General features: G+C 41.9%; 1 protein-coding gene across 3 annotated transcripts in view; it reads right to left on the reverse strand.

Moving 5' to 3' along the window:
• PHF20 (PHD finger protein 20) overlaps window positions 1–23,897 on the reverse strand; it is a 135,659-nt gene that overhangs the window by 71,092 nt on the left and 40,670 nt on the right. For all 3 annotated transcript variants that reach the window (XM_032604835.1, XM_032604833.1, XM_032604834.1), the window contains 3 exons: window positions 9,211–9,290; window positions 5,238–5,625; window positions 617–730 (listed from right to left, as the gene is read on the reverse strand). In XM_032604835.1, the coding sequence (XP_032460726.1) occupies window positions 617–730; window positions 5,238–5,625; window positions 9,211–9,290 (582 nt within the window). The remainder of the gene's footprint in view (window positions 1–616; window positions 731–5,237; window positions 5,626–9,210; window positions 9,291–23,897) is intronic.

The raw sequence follows: 23,897 nt of genomic DNA on the forward strand, positions 1-23,897 counted from the left end.
AACTTCCCAAGTCAGTAAGGTTTACAGAGCCTTAGCGCCATCACAAATCCTTTCTGGAGCCAACAGGGTACTTTAAAAAAAATCAATAAATAGTATTTTTTTTATGGAAGTGTAGTTGGTTTACAATGTTGTGATAGTTTCAGGTGTACAGCAAAGTGACAGTTTCAGATATGTACATATATATGTACATATGTATGTGTGTACATATATATATATGTTCTTTTTCAGATTCTTTTCCACTATAGGTTATTATAAGATATTGAATATAGTTCCCTGTACTATACAGTAAAATCAGTAAATAGTATTTTTAAAGTTTCACTCAGCATATGAAATCCATCCCTTCCTAAGCCATTAAATTTCCAGTGGAAATCGTATCAGATGGAATTTATGGGTATAGAGACAACACCACTAACCCCAACATTAACACAGCTTGTGCTCTGAGATTTATTTTTCCTCTAGCAGAACTCCTCTGATCCAACCACATCCCACTCACAATAGCCCCTGTGATCAAGGACAAGCATCAGTGCCTATAAGGAATAGGGGACAAGATGGACACAGGGGAATTAACCGAATGGATGTCAAGTTCTAGCCACACATACACAAACTGAAGACTCACATGAGTTTTTGTCAAGCCGAGGACGTTTTAATGGGACTTCACTTCCTTTTGATATCTTCCGTCTTCTCAATTCCAATGTTATTGGTTGCAAAGTTTGAGAGTTTGAGTCCACAGCTACAATGTATATAAAACCACACAAAAATAGGTATGTAGTTTCTTAGTGACCAATCCTCATATTACATGTAAATAAAACATATATATAAATATCCACACACATCCTTGCATGATAAATAGGCCCTCAAAGGGAATTCTTACATAAGCCAAAAGGGAAAAAAAGTGAAATGGGTGAGAAATTACTTCCTTTTAGGAGATGCAGACACCCTGCAGACTGACCTCCTGAATCTTTTTGGTTTCTCCTATGACCCAGCTCTATTCATATATTTATCTCCTGAAACCCTCTCTTTAAATACCGCAACGTGACTGCTTTAAAATATGAGGGTACAAAGGCAACAGAAAAGTCATTTTTATCACAATCAAATCTTCTTATCAAAATTTGGTTTATACAATACTCAGGAAATCCACCAGGCAGGCTAATTCTTAAAATGTGTACCCTGGGACTATGGCTTGATTATTATTTTCAACCTCTACTTGCTAAATTGGTTAGCTTGGCATTGGTCCTAATTTTAAAGGACCAAAAAGAATATCAACATTTACAACCTCTTAAAAACAATTCCAGAAAATTCTCAGGAGACTATGCTATTTGATAGTCAGTGCCAGGCAAGGCTGCTTAACACTGGAAAATCCAGCCCTGACATAATTTAGCAGTGCAGAAGCTAAGCCCTTAGATAGTACTCACTCTTTTTTTTTTTTTTAAAGTTTATTTATTTATTTATTTTTGGCTGCGTTGGGTCTTCGTTGCTACGCACGGGCTTTCTCTAGTTACAGCCAGCGGGGGCTACTCTTCATTGCAGTGTGTAGGCTTCTCATTACAGTGGCTTCTCTTGTTGCGGAGCAGGGGCTCAAGGTGCGGGGGCTTCAGTAGTTGTGGCGCATGGGCTCAGTAGTTGTGGCTCACGGGCTATAGAGCACAGGCTCAGTAGTTGTGGCGCACGGGCTTAGTTGCTCCACGGCATGTAGGATCTTCCCAGGCCAGGGATCGAACCCACGTCCCCTGCATTGGCAGGCTGATTCTTAACCACTGCACCACCAGGGAAGTCCCTTACTCTGTATTTTTAAACCTAACACTTAAGAAGTTCTCCCCCATGAGGAAAGGTGAGAATCCAAAAGGCAGGCAAAAGAAAAAAAGAAAAGAAAAGAAATAAGTGGGGGACTTCCCTGGTGGCACAGTGGTTAAGACTCCGCCTGCCAATGCAGGGGACACGGGTTTGAGCCCTGGTCCAGGAAGATCCCACATGCTGCAGAGCAACTAAGCCCGTGAGCCACAACTACTGAGCCTGTGCTCTAGAGCCCGCAAGCCACAACTACTGAGCCCGTGTGCCACAACTACTGAAGTCCACACGCCTAGAGCCCGTGCTCTGCAACGAGAAGCCACCACAATGAGAAGCCCACACACAGCAGTGAAGAGTAGCCACTGCTCGTTGCAACTAGAGGAAGCCTGTGCGCAGCAACGAAGACCCAATGCAGCCAAAAATAAATAAATTAATTAATTTTAAAAAAAAGAAAAGAAAAGAAATTGGGAAGCTTGAGGCAAAGGTAGGGCTGGGGGTCTGATGAGGGTTGAAATGAGAGAAAGAAGCAGCCAGGAGAAAGAAGAGGGAGGAAGGGAAGGAAATGGGAGGGGAATGGGGAAGGGAGAGAAAAGACTCATCTAAGACCAGCAGCTTCAGATCTGCCATGTCAAATGGCCAAAGGAGACAGGGCTGAGCTCTGAGGACGCAAACCTGATGGGAGTGCTGAACTCTTTGGCTCTTCCTGTGTTCAATCTTCTCAATGTGCCAACATTATTTTGTTCCAAGGGTGGGAACTTGGAGATCACACACATTCCAAATTAAACACAAACAACCTTCCCCAAACAGCTCAGATCCTGTTCCAATAAGGTCTGCACAATCTAGAGAGCTCAAGACTCCACTGTGTCAATGAACTTATTCCAAGCAATTTTTAAAGGGGATTTGAACTATATATTAGATACTGGCAAACCTTCTTCATTTTGATACCACATACAAACTGGGGCTGACCATACAGAACTTCAGTGTTTCCCAAACTCTTATTACAGTAAGAATTATCTGGGAAGGTTGTTAACAATTAGCATTCCCAGATCCTGCTTCAGAAAATTCTGACTGGGGAGGAATGCCTCAGGCAAGTGTTAACAGTAAGCTTGGAAAACTCCAGTTCTCTATTAAATTGATCCTATCTGGTGTGAAATCCTACACTTAATAAAAAGGCCTGCCTATTATATCCCACATCTTAACATGGTACACTGCCCAGAGGTTTAAAACCTCCACGACTTTCTCAATTAGGGTTCCTCATTTGAAAACAGAACACAAAGGTTATTTTCTCAATTCTCCCAAGAGTGGTTTATCATTCTACTAACATTCTCAATTTGCAGAAGTCAATTCATTAGAGGTCACAGATGCCTTGGGCATTAGAGCTTAATTCTCTCTTGGAACCCTACTGAGAAAGCCAATGAGGCCAGTGCTGTCCAATAGGAATACGAGGGCCATAAATGGAAGCCACATAGGTAATTTTCAATTTTTAGTTGAAAAAAGTGAAATTAATTTTAAGAATATATTTTATTTAACCCAATACATCCAAAACATCATTCCAACATGTAGTCAATAATTTTAAATTATTGAGATATTTTACATTCCTGGCTGTTTCTTTCTTTCTTTCTTTCTTTTTTTTTTTTTGTACTATTTGAAAACCAGTGTGGTTTTTTGTTTTGTTTTGGCCACGCTGCATGGCTAGCAGGATCTTAATTCCCCGACCAGGCATTGAACCCGGGCCCTCTCTCGGTGCTAAAAAGCACAGAGTCCTAACCACTGGACCACCAGGGAATTCCCTCCCTTGTGTATTTTACAAGTTACAGCCCATCTCAATTCAGAGTAGCCACATTTCAAGTACTCAGTAACCACAGGTGGCTAGCAGCTACCATATCGGACAGCACAGGTCTAGGGCCTAGTTAGGCGTAGGGACAACTCCAGCATGCTCAGATCTTGAGAGTGAAACCCACTTATAACCACTGAAGGGGGAAGTGCCTTATTTCATCTAGGAAGAAATCAATCTATTGTCTTATTTCATACCTTAAAATTAGAAGATGTAAGAAGGCTGTCTACTGGGAACAAGTACTAATACATTTATTTGAAGTAAATAAAGGTAGAGCTTCTGCCACAGAAATTAAGTCTGGTGTAGCTGTCTGGATTGATAGATAGGACTGGCTTTGCATTCTGCATCATAAGGGAACAACAAATGAGCTAACTGTAGTTCCACAGTTTTGATGAAAATATATTTTGTCATATTTTATATTTTAAATTTACCTTTGGCAGCTATTCAAAATTGTAAGAAAAAAACAGGTATCACTTTTTTTTTTTTTGGCCTCGCCACATGTCGTGTGGGATCTTAGTTCCCCGACCGGGGATCGGACCAGAGGCCCCCACAGTGGAAGCGTGGAGTCTTAACTGCTGAACTGCCAGGCAAGTCCCCAGGTATCACTTTAAAACTAGGGGATTCGGGCTTCCCTGGTGGCGCAGTGGTTGAGAGTCCGCCTGCCAATGCAGGGGACACGGGTTCGTGCCCCAGTCCGGGAGGATCCCACATGCTGTGAAGCGGCTGGGCCCGTGAGCCATGGCCACTGAGCCTGCGTGTCCGGAGCCTGTGCCCCGCAAAGGGAGAGGCCACAACGGTGAGAGGCCCGCGTACCGCAAAAAAAAAAAAAGAAATTAGGGGATTCACAGTTTTTCAATATTTATGTAAAGAACATGTAAACAAGAATGTCTGAAGGCCACTGCCAGATAATTACAGGCAGTGTTCAATCTAGAGATCCTGAGGGTTCTTCATGCCACTCAATCTAGAGAAGGAATGTTTGCCTTAGGAAAAAATTCAGGGTTTGTTTCTTTCTTGGCTATTCCAGAAGAATTCCATATTTCAACTTTTTAAAATAATTGTGTATTCTTCCCTAAATCCTCTAACCTTGACTCTACCAATTAGCCATCTCAGCTTTTTATTTGGACAGGGAAAATTTCCGATCCATAATCACTCTCCAGAGATCTCAATTTCAAATGTACCCATACATTCCTAGGTCCAGTGTTCTTTCTTGTCGCCTCCTCCAGATGCCCACACCTATTTACTTCTCCTTTCCCATTTCATGTCACTCATGAAAACACTATTTCCTGATTCTACGTTTTAGTAAGCTTACTTAAAGTGAAATCATTTGAATTGGCAAAAGCAAAAGGCCTTAGCTTATTAGGCTTTATCATATAAGCTGAAGGATCTAGTGAAGAGTTATCTGTCACCCCAGAAGCCCAGTCAAGGACATGTTTCTGAAACTTATGTTCACCTGGATATATGTCTCCCATAAAATTCAGCTCTATGGGCATGACTTGTTTTTAGATGACAGGATGACTCAAAGTCGGTCACAAAAACAAAGGCTTGAAGTACAGAAGTTATAAAGAACCACAACGGACCACAGAAGAACACTCTGGCATTGCACACTTGGGAAACTCACCAGTAGGAGCTATGGAAGGGGGTCTGCCTCGCTTTCTTTTTGGCTCCCTCAAGTTTTCTTGTGGACTCTTCACAATGTCATTTTCAGGTTTCTTATCCACTTGAGCATCTCCAGAATACTCTCTGTCATTTTCTGAAATGTTCTCCTTATCTTCTTTCTCGTTCTTGGGAAGGCTCTTCTCTGACACCTTCCCCTTTTCAGAGCAGATTAACTTTCCTTCTTTATCAGGCTGTTTGGGTCTCTTATCTGTCTTTAAGGCTTTGTCCTCTTTGTCTTTCTTCACATTGGCTGTGGCTTTTCTCTGCTCTTTAAACTTCTCTCGTTTATCAGGAGATGATGAAAGACTTTTGTGTTCTGTTTCTTTAGGCCTAGCATTATCCACAATATTCTAAAATGAGCAAAATAGCGATGAAACACACTTTGTGATTACTTGCAAATATAAAATCAGATGGTTTTTTGTGAACTTATGAAGACAAAGAAATTAAAAGGACATGTATCAGGTCATGTAATGGAAAGCACCACTGAAAATATACACCCATATTCTGAGGTTTGAAAAACAGTCCTAAGTTTAAAGAAAATAACAGCCATGTTCAATTCCTTCTGAGACAATGCTATCTCCCCTTTTGATTAGTAAGTCACTAAAAAATTATTAAAGGGACAGACAACTACCCCAGGGACCTCTTCTGGGAAGCAATGTTTTTGACAGAGATGCCTTCATGCCCCGTCCATCTCCTCCCAAGAATGACTACACTGACCCAGGGCCTTTCAGAGGCTGGCTCAGTTTGCCAGCAGATGCTGATGTCCTGTGTAGAGAAGAACCCAAACTGATAACTAGAGGCGAACCAGAAAGCTGTAAAGATTTTCCATCTCAAAAACAGGGTCTTTGCTCAGTCGAACAAGCCACCTACTGCGTTCCTGAGCTACTGAGTTTTTGTCCATTAGGAGAAAGTACTTCTTCTTGGTTACTTTCCTCCTAAATTACTTTTTCAAAATTCATCTTAAAAATCTTGTGTCCTAGTATACTGTCTCATAATAAAGCCAGCTCTGAAAGCTCTGCAGTTTCCAAAACTACAATTAAGTTTATTTGTTTAAGTATCTTTCTTCCAAGACCTCAAGAGAAGAGCAGAGACCACCACATCATGTTCATATTGGATCCCTAGCACCAAGCACACACTTGGCACACAGATTTTTGCCAGGAGCAGGAAGGACTGCCTAAATACACAGTGAGTAAAAGTTTAATTTTGTTCCAGAGGGAAAAATAATAAACAAGGAGAATCCCTGTGGTTAGAAACTAAAAGAAAATTTTTTTTCAAGTCTCCAAAATTTTCTGAAAGCAGCCAGGTTTGAGAACAAGCACTCCTCAGTAACTGCTGGCAGAAATATAAATTGCAACCACCAGGAAGGGGGGTTGGCAATTTAGGTCAAAAGTCTTATGTTTATACTTTTGAACTAGAATGAATTCCTAGAAATGAAATCTGCTAACAAAATAATCAGACGTGTGTATCCAGATTTACAAATATCCTTAAATGACCATTAGAAAACTGGTTATACAAAGTAGGGTTACATACATATTATAAATACTACTTAGCCATTAAAAGCTATATTCCCATACAGTACTTAGGAACTTGGGAAAATGTTATTTTGTTAAAAGAGCAAGTTACAGGGCTTCCCTGGTGGCGCAGTGGTTGAGAGTCCGCCTGCTGACGCAGGGGACACGGGTTTGTGCCCGGTCTGGGAGGATCCCACATGCCGCGGAGCGGCTGGGCCCGTGAGCCATGGCCACTGAGCTTGCGCGTCCGGAGCCTGTGCTCCGCAACGGGAGAGGCCACAACAGTGAGAGGCCCACATACCGCAAAAAAAAAAAAAAAGAGCAAGTTATAGAACAGTAACATATGACTCAAATTTGGAAAAGAAAAATATATATACACAAGTATCTTTTTAAAATACAGAAGGCTATACATTAAAATGTTAAGAGCAATTGCATCTGGATGATAGAATTATACAATTTTTACTTTCTTTGCGCTTTTCTGTACTTTTCTAAATTTTCTACAGCAAACATATACTGTTTCTATAACTTCAGAAAAAGATAAATGTTCCTGAAATATAGATTATCAAACCACTTAGGGCAGTACAATCCGATTTAAAAAACAAAAAAACAGGGCTTCCCTGGTGGCGCAGTGGTTGAGAGTCCGCCTGCCGATGCAGGGGACGCGGGTTCGTGCCCCGGTCCGGGAAGATCCCACATGCCGCGAAGCGGCTAGGCCCGTGAGCCATGGCCGCTGAGCCTGCGCGTCCGGAGCCTGTGCTCCGCAAGGGGAGAGGCCACAACAGTGGGAGGCCCGTGTACCGCAAAAAAAAAAAAAAAAAAACAATCTAATACTATATGAAAAAAGCTTTAAAAATTGTCTGACAGACATTTGTAAGAAATTTTGCTTTGTAAGTGGCCTAGCTGAGAAGTCATTTATCTAAACCACTATGTCCTCTTGGAAAAGAAAAACAAACAGGAGCCATGGGCCTGTGCTTGACCACCTGCCAGATCTGAGATGACATGAGACACTCAGAGGCATCTGGGAATTGAGGACTGAAGACCCACAAATCCACACAGGGTGAGGTGCCCATCCCCAAGCTAAGGCACCATGAGTACTATCAATCAGAGGAAACAGATGAACGTTTGTTATGTGGAGCCCTAGACTTCCATTTGTGTAGATTCTAGATACAATCTGACAGTTCTGGACATGTTCTTAATACAGTCCTCTATCTATATTAACTCATTCCACAAGCTTAACATAAAAATTGCCAAATTGAAGGCCAAAATAATGTTTTAGAGTGCTGTGTAGTTCCTTAGATGCCTGAGAAGCAAATGATCAAAGAGAAAACATCTTTAGGGCTAAAGCTTTATAATTCTGTCAATTTTCTGAAGAGGAAAACCAGAAAGGCAAAAACACTTCTGAGATTATCTTTAACAATATCATGTATCACGATGCTTTGGAATTGCTAAATATATGTTCAGGAGAATTTATTAGAAGGTTCCAGGATTACCAAATACTGTCATATCAACAACCACCCAAAGAAGTAAATAACAATTAGTTACAATCAGAATCTTTCCCCTCAGCTATTTCATTAAGACATAAATATAAAAAAAAACTAAAAGGGAAAAAAAAATCATGAAGAAAGTAGGCAACACTTCCAGATGGTCAGAATCTATCTGTGTGCACCACATTTCCAGTATCAAAACTCAGGACCCGGGGCTTCCCTGGTGGCGTAGTGGTTGAGAGTCCGCCTGCCGAGGCAAGGGACACGGGTTCGCGCCTCGGTCCGGGAAGATCCCACATGCTGCGGAGCGGCTGGGCCCGTGAGCCATGGCCGCTGAGCCTGCGTGTCAGGATCCTGTGCTCCGCAACGAGAGAGGCCACAACAGTGAGAGGCCCGCGTACCTCAAAAATAAAAAAACTCAGGACCCGTGCTTAGACAAGTACATGGATGGTGAAAGGGACAAAAGGAAACAAAAATTTCAACCCAGGCACATCTAGCACAAGTGCTTGCCAAATCTACGCCAAATGGTGGCTCCGTAACCACCAAGCCATGGTCCAGAGCTGAAGGACAAAGTCAGATGAGGAGAAAACATCTCCATCTCTTCAACCACTCAGCAAGTTCCCTGTGAGGGGAAACAGCTCTATGGGCAGAGCACAGGAAGACAGAAGAAAGAATAACAACCAGGCGCTTTGGGAAAAAGACAGATAACAGGTAATGGTATGCAAGTACTGGCACTTCTGAAAAGAACTGGTATGAAAAGAAAAAGGTAGAGAGAGAGACAAATATTTACAATTTCTGAAAACTTGTGTGTTGCTTTCTGGTGAAATCATGTCAGATGAAGGAAAGATTTTGTCATCATAAACAAATGTAACATCTTTGAGAAACAAAACTATAACATTAGCATTATTCATACCACAAAGCATAAGACCACATTTCTCACCTGATCTTTCGAAAAAGCTTTCACGTGAATATGTTTGACAGTCTGAACTACTCCATCATAAAATTTCACAGTGTAAGTACCTAAAATTCAAAAAGATATGATTTTAACTTGCAGTTTCATGAAAGCAACAAAACTTTTCAAAGCATAAACACAAGGGAGTCCCAACCACAATAATAAACATATGGAAATTAAAAAGTTGTTCAAGAATCACATTCAATCTTACTTATGTCCAAGATAATAATAGTACACTTGCCTTTTCCTCTTTATCTTACAAATCTTTTTATCTATACAAATCAAAATCCATCCAAAAAAAACCTCATTTCTTTGGTGCTTCACTAAATCTTAAAAACTTGCACTGACTTAGACCAAGAACAAAGAGCAGTAAAACAATTAAGAATGTAAGGAAACACCAACAATGAACTATCAGAGAAATTAAGGGAACAATCCCGTTTATTGTTGCATCCAAAGAATAAGATACCGAGGAATAAACCTACCTAAGAAGGTAAAAGACCTGTACTTGGAAAACTATAAGACACTGATGTAAGAAACTGAAGATGGAAAGATATACTGTGTTACAGTCTTGGTGGGAATGTAAACTGGTGCAGCCACTGTGGAAAAAACAGTATAGAGGTTTCTCAAAATACTAAAAATAGAATCACCACATGACCCAGCAATTCCACTCCTTGGTATGTATCTGAAAAAAAACAAAAGCACTAATCCGAAAAGATACATGCACCCCAATGTTCACAGCATTATTTACAATTGTCAAGATATGGAAGCAATCTAAGTATCCATCAACAGATGGATGGATAAAAGAGGTGGTATATATATATATATATATATATATACATATACATATACATATACAATGGAATACTACTCAACCATGAAAAAAGAATGAAATTTGCAGCAACATGGATGGACTTGGAGGGTATTATGCTAAGTGAAATAAATCAGACAAGACAAATACTATATGATTTCACGTGTGGAATCTAAAAAATACAACAAAGGAGTGAATATAACAAAAAAGAAACATTCACAGATACAGAGAACAAACTAGTGGTTACCCGTAGGGAGAAGGAAACAGAGGAGGGGCAAAATAGGGATAGGAGATTAAGAAGTACAAACTATTATGTATAAAATAAGCTACAAGGATATATTATTCAACACAGGGAATATAGCCAATATTTTATAAGAACTACAAATGGAGTGTAACCTTTAAAAACTGTGAATCACTATATTTACACCTGTAACATATAATATTGTACATCAACTATACTTCAATTAAAAAAAAATAGGATATAAGGAAAATGCAGATTTACTTATTGCTTGGTGAATTATTAATGTTTATCACTTAAACTTTATTTTCTGGGATTAGAAGTAGTAATATCTTTTAAACTTTAAAAGAAATACGACCATCTGCTAAAGGTATTATGTTTTTAGAGGTCACATTACTCTCAAAATCCTTATGAATTAGCTGCATATTACAATATTTCAGAATAGAGACTAGGCCAAAGCACTAAATGGTGACCGCTACATTGTTAGTTTTGTTCTTTTTTTTTTTTTTAAGTCCAACAAAAATTACTCTCTGCTAAAAAACTGAAACTGGAAATCCAAATAATCTTATCTCGCCAAATAACACATCCAACTACAAAAGTTCTCATTAGCTGTACCCAAACCAACACTTTCAACCTTTTGCATTTTAGAACCCACCCATGTCTCTCTCTCTCTCTCTTTTTTTTTTTTTGGTTCCAGGGATCTATTAAAAAAAAAAAAAATCACAGTTAATCTTGTCAAGATTATCAATGAACCACTGGTAATCATGTAATGATTTACCACTAGTAAACATGGCCAGTTTTCCGGACCAATTTGCTACCCAACATGGAAGAAAAAAAAATAAATCCCAAAGGTTGGGAGCAGAATAATGCAACGATGAAGTTAAGATCTGGCTGGTTGCCTCCTTCTTATACATTCTCTCCCCACCCACAGGCCTGCTCCTCCAGCCCTGAATAAGGCCCTGCCCATGGCTAGCCACCTCTTCAGTGCTCAAAGTCCAAGCAATCTGAGCCCAATTATTTTCCAAACCTTATTTCGAATTACCAGCATACAATACCCACCAACTCAAAGTGACTAGCTACTTGCCACCCACTGAAACTGTCTTGTGACATTTCCACCTCCACACGGAGTGTTTTCCTGCCTGGAATGTGCCACTCATTGATCCTTAAGCACTCAGCTCAAAAGACCACAATAGCTCAGTAAAAGCTTCCTGACTTCCCTGCTACTGGAGAGTTCTCCCTCCTCTGAACTTCTCAGACTCATTTGGTACCTGACCTGCAGAGACTCACATTTAGGTGCCTTCATATAGAAGGCAGATCCCAAATCGAAGGCAGGCTCTTCAAGGCTAGAGAAAACATCTGACAGTAGTTTCTCACACAGCGCCAGGCTCACTGTAACCAGTGTTTATCAAAGTGTAGTCCCCAGACCAGCAGCATCAACAACCCTGTGAAATTACTGGAAATGCAAATTATCAGCCCCACCCCCAATATACTGAATCAAAAACTCTGGGAGTGTGACACAGAAATGTGTTTTAGTAAGACCTTGAGGACTTCCCTGGTGGCACAGTGGTTAAGACTCTGTCTGAAAAAAAAAAAAAAAAGAATCTGTCTGCCAATACAGGCGACATGGGTTCTGGCCCTGGTCCAGGAAGATCCTACATGCCACAGAGCAGCTAAGCCCGTGAGCCACAACTACTCAGCCTGTGCTCTACAGCCTGTGAGCCACAACTACTGAAGCCCGCACACGTAGAGCCCGTGCTCCCCAACAAGAGAAGCCACAGCAATGAGAAGCCCACACACCGCAACGAAGCAAAGCCCCTGCTCACCACAACTAGAACCCTGTGCGCAGCAAAGAAGACGCGACGCAACCAAAAATTTAAAAAAAAAAAAAGACTCCACCTTGCGAGAACACCAGAATCACAACTAACTGCTCAACAATCATTGACAGGAAGACACTGGAACTCACCAAAAAAGATACCACACGTCCAAAGACAAAGGAGAAGCCACAGTGAGATGGTAGGAGGGGTGCAATCACAATAAAATCAAATCCCATAACTGCTGGGTGGGTGACTCACAAACTGGAGAACACTTATACCACAGAAGTCCACCCACTGGAGTGAAGGTTCTGAGCCCCACGTCAGGCTTCCCAACCTGGGGGTCCGGCAACGGGAGGAGGAATTCCTAGAGAATCAGACTTCGCAGGCTAGTGGGATTTGATTGCAGGACTTTGACAGGACTGGGGGAAACAGAGACTCCACTCTTGGAGGGCACACACAAAGTAGTGTGCACATCGGGACCCAGGGGAAAGAGCAATGACCCCATAGAAGACTGAACCAGACCTACCTGCTAGTGTTGAGGGGTCTCCTGCAGAGGCAGGGGGTGGCTCTGTCTCACCGTGAGGACTAGGACACTGGCAGCAGAAGTTCTGGGAAGTACCCCTTGGCGTGAGCCCTCCCAGAGTCCACCATTAGCCCCACCAAAGAGCCCAGGTAGGCTCCAGTGTTGGGTCGCCTCAGGCCAAACAACCAACAGGGAGGGAACCCAGCCCCACCCATCAGCAGACAACTGGATTAAAGTTTTACTGAGTTCTGCCCACCAGAGCAACAGCCAGCTCTACCCACCACCAGTCCCTCCTATCAGGAAACGTCCATAAGCCTCTTAGATAGTCTCATCCACCAGAGGGCAGACAGCAGAAGCACGAAGTACAATCCTGCAGCCTGTGGAATGAAAACCACATTCCCAGAAAGACAGACAAGATGAAAAGGCAGAGGGCTATGTAGCAGATGAAGGAACAAGATGAAACCCCAGAAAAACAACTAAATGAAGTGGAGATAGGCAACCTTCCAGAAAAAGAATTCAGGGGCTTTCCTGGTGGTGCAGTGGTTGAAAGTCTGCCTGCCAATGCAGGGGACACGGGTTCATGCCCCGGTCCAGGAAGATCCCACGTGCCATGGAGCAGATGGGCCCATGAGCCAAGGCCGCTGAGCCTGCGCGTCCGGAGCCTGTGCACCGCAACGGGAGAGGCCACAACAGTGAGAGGCGCGTGTACCACAAAAAAAAAAAGAGAAAAAGAATTCAGAATAATGATAGGAAAATGATCCAGGACCTCGGAAAAAGAATGGAAGCAAAGATCAAGAAGATGAAAGAAATGTTTAACAAAGACCTAGAAGAATTAAAGAACAAACAAAAAGATATGAACAACACAATAACTGATATGAACACGACATTAGAAGGAATCTATAGCAGAATAACTGAGACAGAAGAACGGATATGTGACCTGGAAGACAGAATGGTGGAATTCACTGCTGCGGAACAGAATAAAAAAAAGAATGAAAAGAAATGAAGACAGCCTAAGAGACCTCTGGGACAACATTAAACACAACAACATTCGCATTATAGGGGTCCCAGAAGGAGATGAGAGAGAGAAAGGACCCGAGAAAATATTTGAAGAGATTATACTCGAAAACTTCCCTAACATGGGAAAGGAAATAGCCACCCAAGTCCAGGAAGCGCAGAGAGTCCCATACAGGATAAACCCAAGGAGAAACACGCCGAGACACACAGTAATCAAACTGGCAAAAATTAAAGACAAATTACTGAAAGCAGCAAGGGAAAAATGACAAATAACATACAAGAGAAGTCCCATAAATGTAACAGCTGATTTCTCAGCAGAAACTCTACAAGCCAGAAGGGAGTGGCATGATATACTTCAAGTGATGAAAGGGAAGAACCTACAACCAAGATTACTCTACCCGGCAAGGATCTCATTCAGATTCGATGGAGAAATCAAAAGCTTTACAGACAAGCAAAAGCTAAGAAAATTCAGCACCACCAAACCAGCTCTACAACAAATGCTAAAAGAACTTCTCTAAGTGGGAAACACAAGAGAAGAAAAGAACCTACAAAAACAAACCCAAAACAGTTAAGAAAGTGGTCATAGGAACATACATATCAATAATTACCTTAAACGTGAATGGATTAAATGCTCCAACCAAAAGACACAGGCTTGCTGAATAGATACAAAAACAAGACCCATATATATGCTGTCTATAAGAGACCCACTTCAGACCTAGGGACACATTCAGACTGAAAATGGAGGGATGGAAAAAGATATTCCATGCAAATGGAAATCAAAAGAAAGCTGGAGTAGCAATACTCATATGAGATAAAATGACTTTAAAATAAAGAATGTTACAAGAGACAAGGAAGGACACTACATAATGATCAAGGGATCCATCCAAGAAGAACATATAACAATTATAAATATATATGCACCCGACATAGGAGCACCTCAGTACATAAGGCAACTGCTAAAAGCTATAAAAGAGGAAATTGACAGTGACACAATAATAGTGGGGGACTTTAACACCTCACTTACACCAATGGACAGATCATCCAAAGAGAAAATTAATAAGGAAATAAAAGCTTTAAATCACACAATAGACCAGATAGATTTAATTGATATTTATAGGACATTCTATCCAAAAAGAGCAGATTACACTTTCTTCTCAAATGCGCACGGAACATTCTCCAGGATAGATCACATCTTGGGTCACAAATCAAGCCTCAGTAAACTTAAGAAAATTGGGCTTCCCTGGTGGCGCAGTAGTTGAGAGTCCGCCTGCCGATGCAGGGGACACGGGTTCGTGCCCCGGTCCAGGAAGATCACACATGCCGCGGAGCGGCTAGGCCCATGAGCCATGGCCGCTGAGCCTGTGCGTCCGGAGCCTGGGCTCCGCAACGGGAAAGGCCACAACAACAGTGAGAGGCCCGCATACTGCAAAAAAAAAAAAAATCTTCCAACAAACAGAAGTCCAGGACCAGGTGTCTTCACAGGTGAATTCTATCAAACATTTAGAGAAGAGCTAACACCTATCCTTCTCAAAATCTTCCAAAGAACTGCAGAGGAAGGAGCACTCCTTAACTCATTCTATGAGGCCACCATCACCCTGATACCAAAACCAGACAAAGATACTACAAAATAAATAAAATTACAGACCAATATCACTGATGAATATAGATGCAAAAACCCTCAACAAAATACTAGCAAACAGAATCCAACAACACATTAAAAAGATCATACACCATGATCAAGTGGGATTTATTCCAGAGATGCAAGGATTCTTCAGTATACGCAAATCAATCAATGTGATACACCATATTAACAAACTGAAGAATAAAAACCATATGAGCATCTCAACAGATGCAGAAAAAGCTTCTGACAAAATTCAACACCCATTTATGATAAAAACTCTCCGGAAAGTAGGCATAGAGGGAACCTACCTCAACATAATAAAGGCCATATATGACAAACCCACAGCAAACATCATTCTCAATGGTGAAAAACTGAAAATGTTTCCTCTAAGATCAGGAAGAAGACAAGGATGTCCACTCTCACCACTACTTTTTTTTCTTTTTTTTTGCAGTACGCGGGCCTCTCACTGTTGTGGCCTCTCCCGTTGTGGAGCACAGGCTCCGGACGCACAGGCTCAGTGGCCATGGCTCACGGGCCCAGCCACTCCACAGCATGTGGGATCTTCCCAGGATCGGGGCACAAACCCGTGTCCCCTGCATCGGCTGGCAGACTCTCAACCACTGCGCCACCAGGGAAGCCCTCTCACCACTATTATTCAACACAGTTTTGGAAGTCCTAGCCACGACAATCAGAGAAGAAAAAGAAATAAAAAGAATACAAATTGGAAAAGAAGTAAAACTGTCACTGTTTGCAGATGACAAGATACTACACATAGAGAATCCTAAAGATGCCACCAGAAAACTACTCGAGCTAATCAATGAATTTGGTAAAGCTGCAGGATACAAAATTAATGCACAGATATCTCTTGCATTCCTATATGCTAATGATGAAAAATCTGAAAAAGAAATTAAGGAAACACTCCCATTTACCATTGCAACAACAAGAATAAAATACCTAGGAATAAACCTACCCAGGGAGACAAAAGACCTGTATGCAGAAAACTATAAGACACTGACGAAAGAAATTAAAGATGATACCAATAGATGGAGAGATATACCATGTTCTTGGATTGGAAGAATCAATATTGTGAAAATGACAACACTATCCAAAGCAATCTACAGATTCAGTGCAATCCCTATCAAATTACTAATGGCATTTTTTACAGAACTAGAACAAAAAATCTTATAATTTGTATGGAGACACAAAAGACCCCGAATAGCCAAAGCAGTCTTGAGGGAAAAAAGCAGAGCTGCAGGAATCAGACTCCCTGACTTCAGACTATACTACAAAGTTACAGTCATCAAGACAATATGGTACTGGCACAAAAACAGAAATATAGATCAATGGAACAAGACAGAAAGCCCAGAGATAAACCCACACACCTATGGTCAACTAATCTATGACAAAGGAGGCAAGGATACACAATGGAGAAAAGACAGTCTCTTCACTAAGTGGTGCTGGGAAAACTGGACAGCTACATGTAAAAAGAATGAGATTAGAACACTCCCTAACACCATACACAAAATTAAACTCAAAATGGATTAGAAACCTAAATGTAAGACTGGACACTGTAAAACTCCTAGAGGAAAACATAGGAAGAACACTCTGACATAAATCACAGCAAGATCTTTTTTGATCCACCTCCTAGAGTAATGGAAATAAAGACAAAAGTAAACAAATGGGACCTAATGAAACTTAAAAGTTTTTGTACACCAAAGGAAACCATAAACAAGACGAAAAGACAACCCTCAGAATGGGAGAAAATATTTGCAAAGGAATCAACGGACAAAGGATTCATCTCCAAAATATTTAAAGAGCTCATGCAGCTCAATATTAAAAAATCAAACAACCCAATCCAAAAATGGGCAGAAGACCTAAATAGATATTTCTCCAAAGAAGATATACAGATGGCCAAGAAGCACATGAAAAGCTGCTCAACATCACTAACTATCAGAGAAATACAAATCAAAGCTACAATGAGGTATCACCTCACACCAGTTAGAATGGACATCATCAGAAAATCTACAAACAACAAATGCTGGAGAGGGTGTGGAGAAAAGGGAACCCTCTTGCACTGTTGGTGGGAATGCAAATTGATACAGCCAAGATGGAGAACAGTATGGAGTTTCCTTAAAAAACTAAAAATAGAATTACCATACGATCCAGCAATCCCACTACTGGGCATATACCCAGAGAAAACCATAATTCAAAAAGACACATGCACCCCATTACTGTATAGCACAGGGAACTATATTCAATATCTTGTGATATACCATAATGGAAAAGAATATGAAAAAAATAATGTATATATACGTATAACTGAATCACCTTGCTGTAGACCTGAAACTAACACAACTATACATCAGTAAAATAAAATATTTTTAAAAGTAAAAGAGGGCTTCCCTGGTGGCGCAGTGGTTGAGAGTCCGCCTGCCGATGCAGGGGATACGGGTTCGTGCCCCGGTCTGGGAAGATCCCGCATGCCGCGGAGCGGCTGGGCCCGTGAGCCACAGCCGCTGGGCCTGCGCGTCTGGAGCCTGTGCTCCGCAGCAGGAGAGGCCACAACAGTGAGAGGCCCGTGTACCGCAAAAAAAAAAAAAGTTTAATAAAGCCTTGAGGTGACTCTGGTGCACAATGAAGTCTGAGAACCACTGTTGTAAACAATGAGTAATTACCTACTGTTTTGCTCCTTGTAATTACCAAATAAAAGTGATTATTTGTTACAAGTGTCACCAACACAGAAAAGTTGCTAGCAAACAAGACAGACACAAGGATACACAGTTGGTTTTATATATATATATATATATATATATATATATATATATAAATAATACTTATACAGGTATATATAGTTGGTTGGTTAAAGCAAGCAATGAGATGACAGGCTATGATAAGGATTCTACATAAGGCACGTCAGCAATGATTGATGAATACTTACAGCAAAGGCCTGGGTTCCTGTCTTCCTGCCTCTATTGTGAGGGTGTTGGCAAGCAAAGGAGCAATGATAATAAGCAAGGCTGTGGAACTCTAAACAGACTCTTTTCAAGCAACCATGGCAAAGCTCTGGCCAGTCTAAGGATGGGGGTTTGGGGGTGGGGACATTAAGAACCCAATTCTCAAGAAATCTTAAATATTAAGCATGCCAACAAGCCACCCAAGCCTATACTTTCAACTATCTTATCAACAAAGTTCATCAACAGTTACATCAAAATGAAAACTGTCCATTTTTACAGACATTTCAAACATCCAGAAGGACAAAATGCTACCCAAAAGTCCAACATTTTCAGCTACTTGAAGTCAATTTTGAAGCTTACTCCTGACAGCAGGCTCAGAATGGAGGCCTTAGATGAAGGGATGGACCCTGAGTTCCATGGAAGTCTACAACAGAGCTAGAAGCAGAACCCAAGCCTGTCTGCTGGCCTCTGACTAATTCTTCTCCCACCACCCCACACTGCCTATTCCCCAAGTCCCTCAGCCTCAATTCCAAACCACAAACCCAGAGCACCACTCGCCACTCTGAAATGACCCAAACTATGGCCAAAGGTGCTCAGGGGTCACTGTCCTTAGATAACAATATCCTGGCCCTGACCCTTTTTACTTCCAAAGAACTACAAGGGATCATCTTGAAACTTTCTCCCTTGATCATGCACATAGCCTAACCTGGGCTTCAATGAATCAGAGAGAACAAAACAACACATCCCACAGACAACAGTGGTCTAGACCCACTTCTGGAGAGAGGCCCCAAATCTACTTTAATGGTTTCATGCATAACTAAAAGAATGTCTTCCCACGGAATCCTCCCAAGGGTGGCTGGCAACAGAGCTCTCCCATGGCCACAAACAACATCTAACAAAAAACATGTAAATGACCGAATCCAAAATAAGAACATTCTTGACACAAAGGCCACCTGCCTCAGGCTCCCTTAAGAAGCTCCTGTCTTTACCAGATGAAACAAAGCTTCCTGGCTTTGCCCTCTGGGGCTTAAGAACTCAGCATATCAGACAACCTCAGTAATAGCAGAAGGGACATAAGAACAAAACTAGAGACGTATAGAAAGCTCATCTTCTCTAGGACCAAGGAAACAGGGGCCAAGGAAACAGGTGACTCTAGAAAGGACAGATTTCTGTTGCTCTTGAAATCTACCATAACTGTGAGTCAGGGTCCTTTTACTACCCCGCTCATTCTCCAGGAGTCAGAGAATTCCATAATATCATGGATAGGAGCTTTCAAACATGGTTTCTCAAAGTCCTGAGGTTCCCACAGATGTGCCTAAGGGGGTGGGCAGAGAGATGGGATAAGTGCATGTTTGCAGGCAACCTCCCCCTAAGTCTTCCTCTTAGGAATTTTACATAATGGGCTTAGGTTCTGTAGCCAATAATTTCCAAAACTGCTCATCTAGTCCAACTCCTTCTCCCATTTCTAACTGCTCAGATGAGTCTAGAGCAAGGAGAATGAACTGCTTATAATCATCAAGCAGGGACTGGGACAGGGCCTGTCTCCAATCAGGGCTCTCAAGACACCACCGGGCTCCAGGAAGTACAGACCACCTACACTCACCCTACTGTATCAGGTGCACGTACACACACACACACACACCGCCAGCGAGCATCTGGCCCTGACAACTTCTGCTGTTTAAGGAAAACCCTGATCCAGAGAAGCGGCCTGGTACTGTAGGAACTGCAGTTTCAGGAAACTTGGAGCACCAAGACTTCCATGCAGACCTCAGGCTACCATTTATCTATATGCTCTGTAACCTCAAGCAGTTTCTCCTGTGAGCTCAGTTCCTCATCTGTAAAATGTGGATGGGGTTGACGGCAACAACCTTTCCACGTTTATGTGAAGACTAAATAAGATCAGATATGGAAACTGCTTAGCAAAGGGACTGTCACAGAGCAAGGGATCAATATGTGGTTCTAATTACCATCATCTACCAAGTCACTTTGACAGAGAACCTCCTTCCCCCCACAGAATGTAGGAGCCGAGCTAGCAGCTACATGTATGGGCCTAAATTGTCCTTTTATCTCTATTCAAAGCTGCTCATAGTCCCAGTGTTCCCACATTTCAAATGTAGGTTCAGTTACAGCATGAAGAAAACAAAAAATAGTAACTGCTTCAACCAGAGACTCTAGAAATAAGACCATTTCCATAAAATCTCCCAGTTTAAATGCACACTTTAAGCAATGAACAGAGATTGAACTGGGGTACAAGGAGGGGATGAGGGGGCCGTGACCCGAGGATATGCATAATTTCAAGGAAGAGGGACCTGATTCGCCTGCGCACTCAAGTTAACCACAGATCAACAGGAAGGAATGATTCTTCATTTTGTGTAAATGTGAACCTACTTTCAGTTTCCCCCAGAGAGAATGCCTTGCAGAGCAGGGGCACAAACCCCCTGACAGACGAGCGGCATAAAAACGGGGAGCTGAGCAGAGGTGAGGTCAACTCACCAGAGATGGCTTCCAAACAAAGATTCCCTGGAAGCAGAATCCCTTCTTTTTCTCCAACACAGACCAAGGATCTAACAAGGCTACCAGGTGTGGCTGCCTTCACACAAAATGATGCTTAGCTGCAACTGCCAAGGAATCATTCCAGATGAAAAGGGCTAAATAACATGGCATTGCTCTCCCCAGTTTCCAAGTGCTAAATAACTCCCTTAAGAAACTCTGGGGCTTCCCTGGTGGCGCAGTGGTTGAGAGTCCGCCTGCCGATGCAGGGGACACAGGTTCATGCCCCGGTCCGGGAAGACCCCACATGCCGCGGAGCAGCTGGGCCCATGGGCCATGGCTGCTGGGCCTGCGCGTCTGGAGCCTGTGTTCCGCAACGGGAGAGGCCACAACAGTGAGAGGCCCGCGTACCACAAAAAAAAAAGAAACTGAAAGTTGCTATCAAAAACTCAACAGATGACAAGCTTCTTTTCTAGGAATAAGACATTTCTTGACAACTTATTCATGTAAAACAGATCTTTTGGTGTTTTTTTTTTCCTTGTTTTCTTCCAAGCTTCTGCTTAGAGAAAAAGAGAGGAAAAAAAAGAAAAAGTGTGTCTAAAGTCCATCAGTGTTAACTCCCTGTGACAGGGATGAAGGAAAATACTTTAATAGTGCAAAAAATAATAGTGCTGAAAGCTGTCAACGAAAGATTGAATGTAAAAAGTGTAGATAGTTGTAAAAAAAAAGGAGTTTTAAAACATGTTTATTTTCTATGCACTTTTTTAATTTAAGTGATAGTTTAATTAATAAACATGTCAAGTTTATTGCTGCAAAAAATAATTAAATAAAATAAAAAATAAAAGTTGCTATCTGGTTGTGATTCAGTCATGCCAGATTCCCAATGCCAGCAACCAGTGCTCTCCACTCTGGCTAGGGCCACTACCCACCAGCCTGCTCAGTCAATGCTCAGCCTCAGCAAAACCATCAAGGAAGTTAAGCACGGCAGAAAAATCAGACCAAGCCTTCCCAAGATGAAGCTATAGAAAGTGACTTCAGGGGCTTCCCTGGTGGCGCAGTGGTTGAGAATCTGCCTGCCAATGCAGGGGACATGGGTTTGAGCCCTGGTCTGGGAAGATCCCACATGCTGCAGAGCAACTGGGCCCGTGAGCCATAACTACTGAGCCTGCGCGTCTGGAGCCTGTGCTCCGCAGCAAGAGAGGCCGCGATAGTGAGAGGCCCGCGCACTGCGATGAAGAGTGGCCCCCGCTTGCCACAACTAGAGAAAGCCCTCGCACAGAAACGAAGACCCAACACAGCCATCAATCAATAAATAAATAAAGAAAGAAAGAAAGAAAGAAAGAAAGAAAGAAAGAAAGTGACTTCACTATATCCCCAGCCTCCTCCTAGCAGCACCAAAAAGACAGAATAACTTTTACAGGAAATAAAGGCACCACCTTGCCTGCAGAGGTTCTTCTCACAGCACCATTAAGCCATGGTGGCCCCTACTAACCAGAGAAAGAGTGAAATTAGAGTCCAGCATTGCCCCTCCCAATCCTGCAACTGAATTACTAGAATAAATCATGAGCTAGAAACTGCCAGCTCCCCTGGATTAAACCTAACCCAAAGGCAGCACCTAAGAGTCATTATTTTATCTCAAAATCAGGCACAGATCTGAGCACCCACAAAGGCTAGCTTTCCTTCGCAGTCCACGAGGTAGCATTAATACCACACAGCTGGTTCCATTAACTTTCAGGATTGCCCCTCCCCCATGTCCTTCCTTCTCCTCCTTCTTCCAATTAATCTCAAGAACCAGAAAGGATGGCAGCATAATACAGGACTTCAGACTCAAGAACTCTGGGGAAAACAGGTTCTCCCAAAAATATCCACTCATTTTCAATGTCCTCCAGTTAACTAAAATTCACTGAACAGAATTTGAAGCTTACAGAACTAATATATTAGGGTAGCAAATGACCATTGTAGGAACAAATTACCTCAAGACTCTCCCTCCTATAATTTTAGCTCATGGAGGAAATAAAGTGAAAAGATTTTTTAAAACAACTTGCAAAGCTCTGGTTGCCAAAGTTTAAAAGACATTTAAAAACCTTAATTAACTATGGCCAATAATTCGGCCAATGACTTTTAGTCCTTAAATGATCACTTCAAAAGATTTCAGACCCAGGGCTTCCCTGGTGGCGCAGTGGTTAAGAATCTGCCTGCCAGTGCAGGGGACACGGGTTCGAGGCCTGGTCCGGGAAGATCTCACATGCCGCGGAGCAACAAAGCCTGTGCACCACAGCTGCTGAGCCTGCGCTCTAGAGCCTGTGAGCCACAACTACTGAGCCCACGTTCTACAACTACTGAAGTCCACGCGCCTAGAGCCCATGCTCTGCAACAGGAGAAGCCACCATGAGAAGCCCGCGCATCGCAACGAAGAGTGGCCCCCACTCGCCACAACTAGAGAAAGCCCATGTGCAACAATGAAGATCCAATGCAGCGAAAAATAAATAAAATAAATGTATTAAAAATATATATTGGCTATATTACCTGTGCTGTACAGTATATCCTTGTAGCTTTTTCTTCTATGAGTTTGACTTGATTTTCCCCATATTAAGTGAGATCAGTCACCATTTTAATAAAAATGGACCTATAAATTGTATTTAATGAGTGTTTGATATAATAAACTATGTCTTTTACTAAAAGGATTTAAAGCAGTTTAATAACATGTAAGCTTTCCTTTAAAATTAATTTTTAGGTTAAAGTGATACATATGAAAAATAGTAATAGGATTTTATTTTGAACACTGGCTTATAAAGTAACTTAGGGAAACAAGGGACTATCCAAAAAGACTTAATCCATGAACAGGAGGATCAGTAACTGTTTAGACAACTTAGAAGATACAACCTTGCTTTGGAGGCCTGTGGTAAAAGAACTGTGGTTTAAGGATAACCTACATCTGTCAACCCACACTGGTCTAATAGCTGCCGGGACTGGGGGTGGGGTGAATGTAGCAAGAGAGGAACTAAAATTTCTGCTACATGCAAATGTATGTTCATTTTTGACCATTTCAACCCATTCTCAGACAAAACTTCTTGGTCACCCCGAAGTCCAGCAGAGTGCTGAATAAATACTTAAATAACTTCATTGAATGAAAAATCAATGTGGCCTTAGAGTCACCCCCAACACTGGTACTAAGAGGTCTGTTTGCCCTAAACATTCACTGCAGGAATCATG

The sequence above is a fragment of the Phocoena sinus genome, chromosome 15 (genome assembly GCF_008692025.1).
Source record: "Phocoena sinus isolate mPhoSin1 chromosome 15, mPhoSin1.pri, whole genome shotgun sequence".
Taxonomy (NCBI): Eukaryota; Metazoa; Chordata; class Mammalia; order Artiodactyla; family Phocoenidae; genus Phocoena; species Phocoena sinus.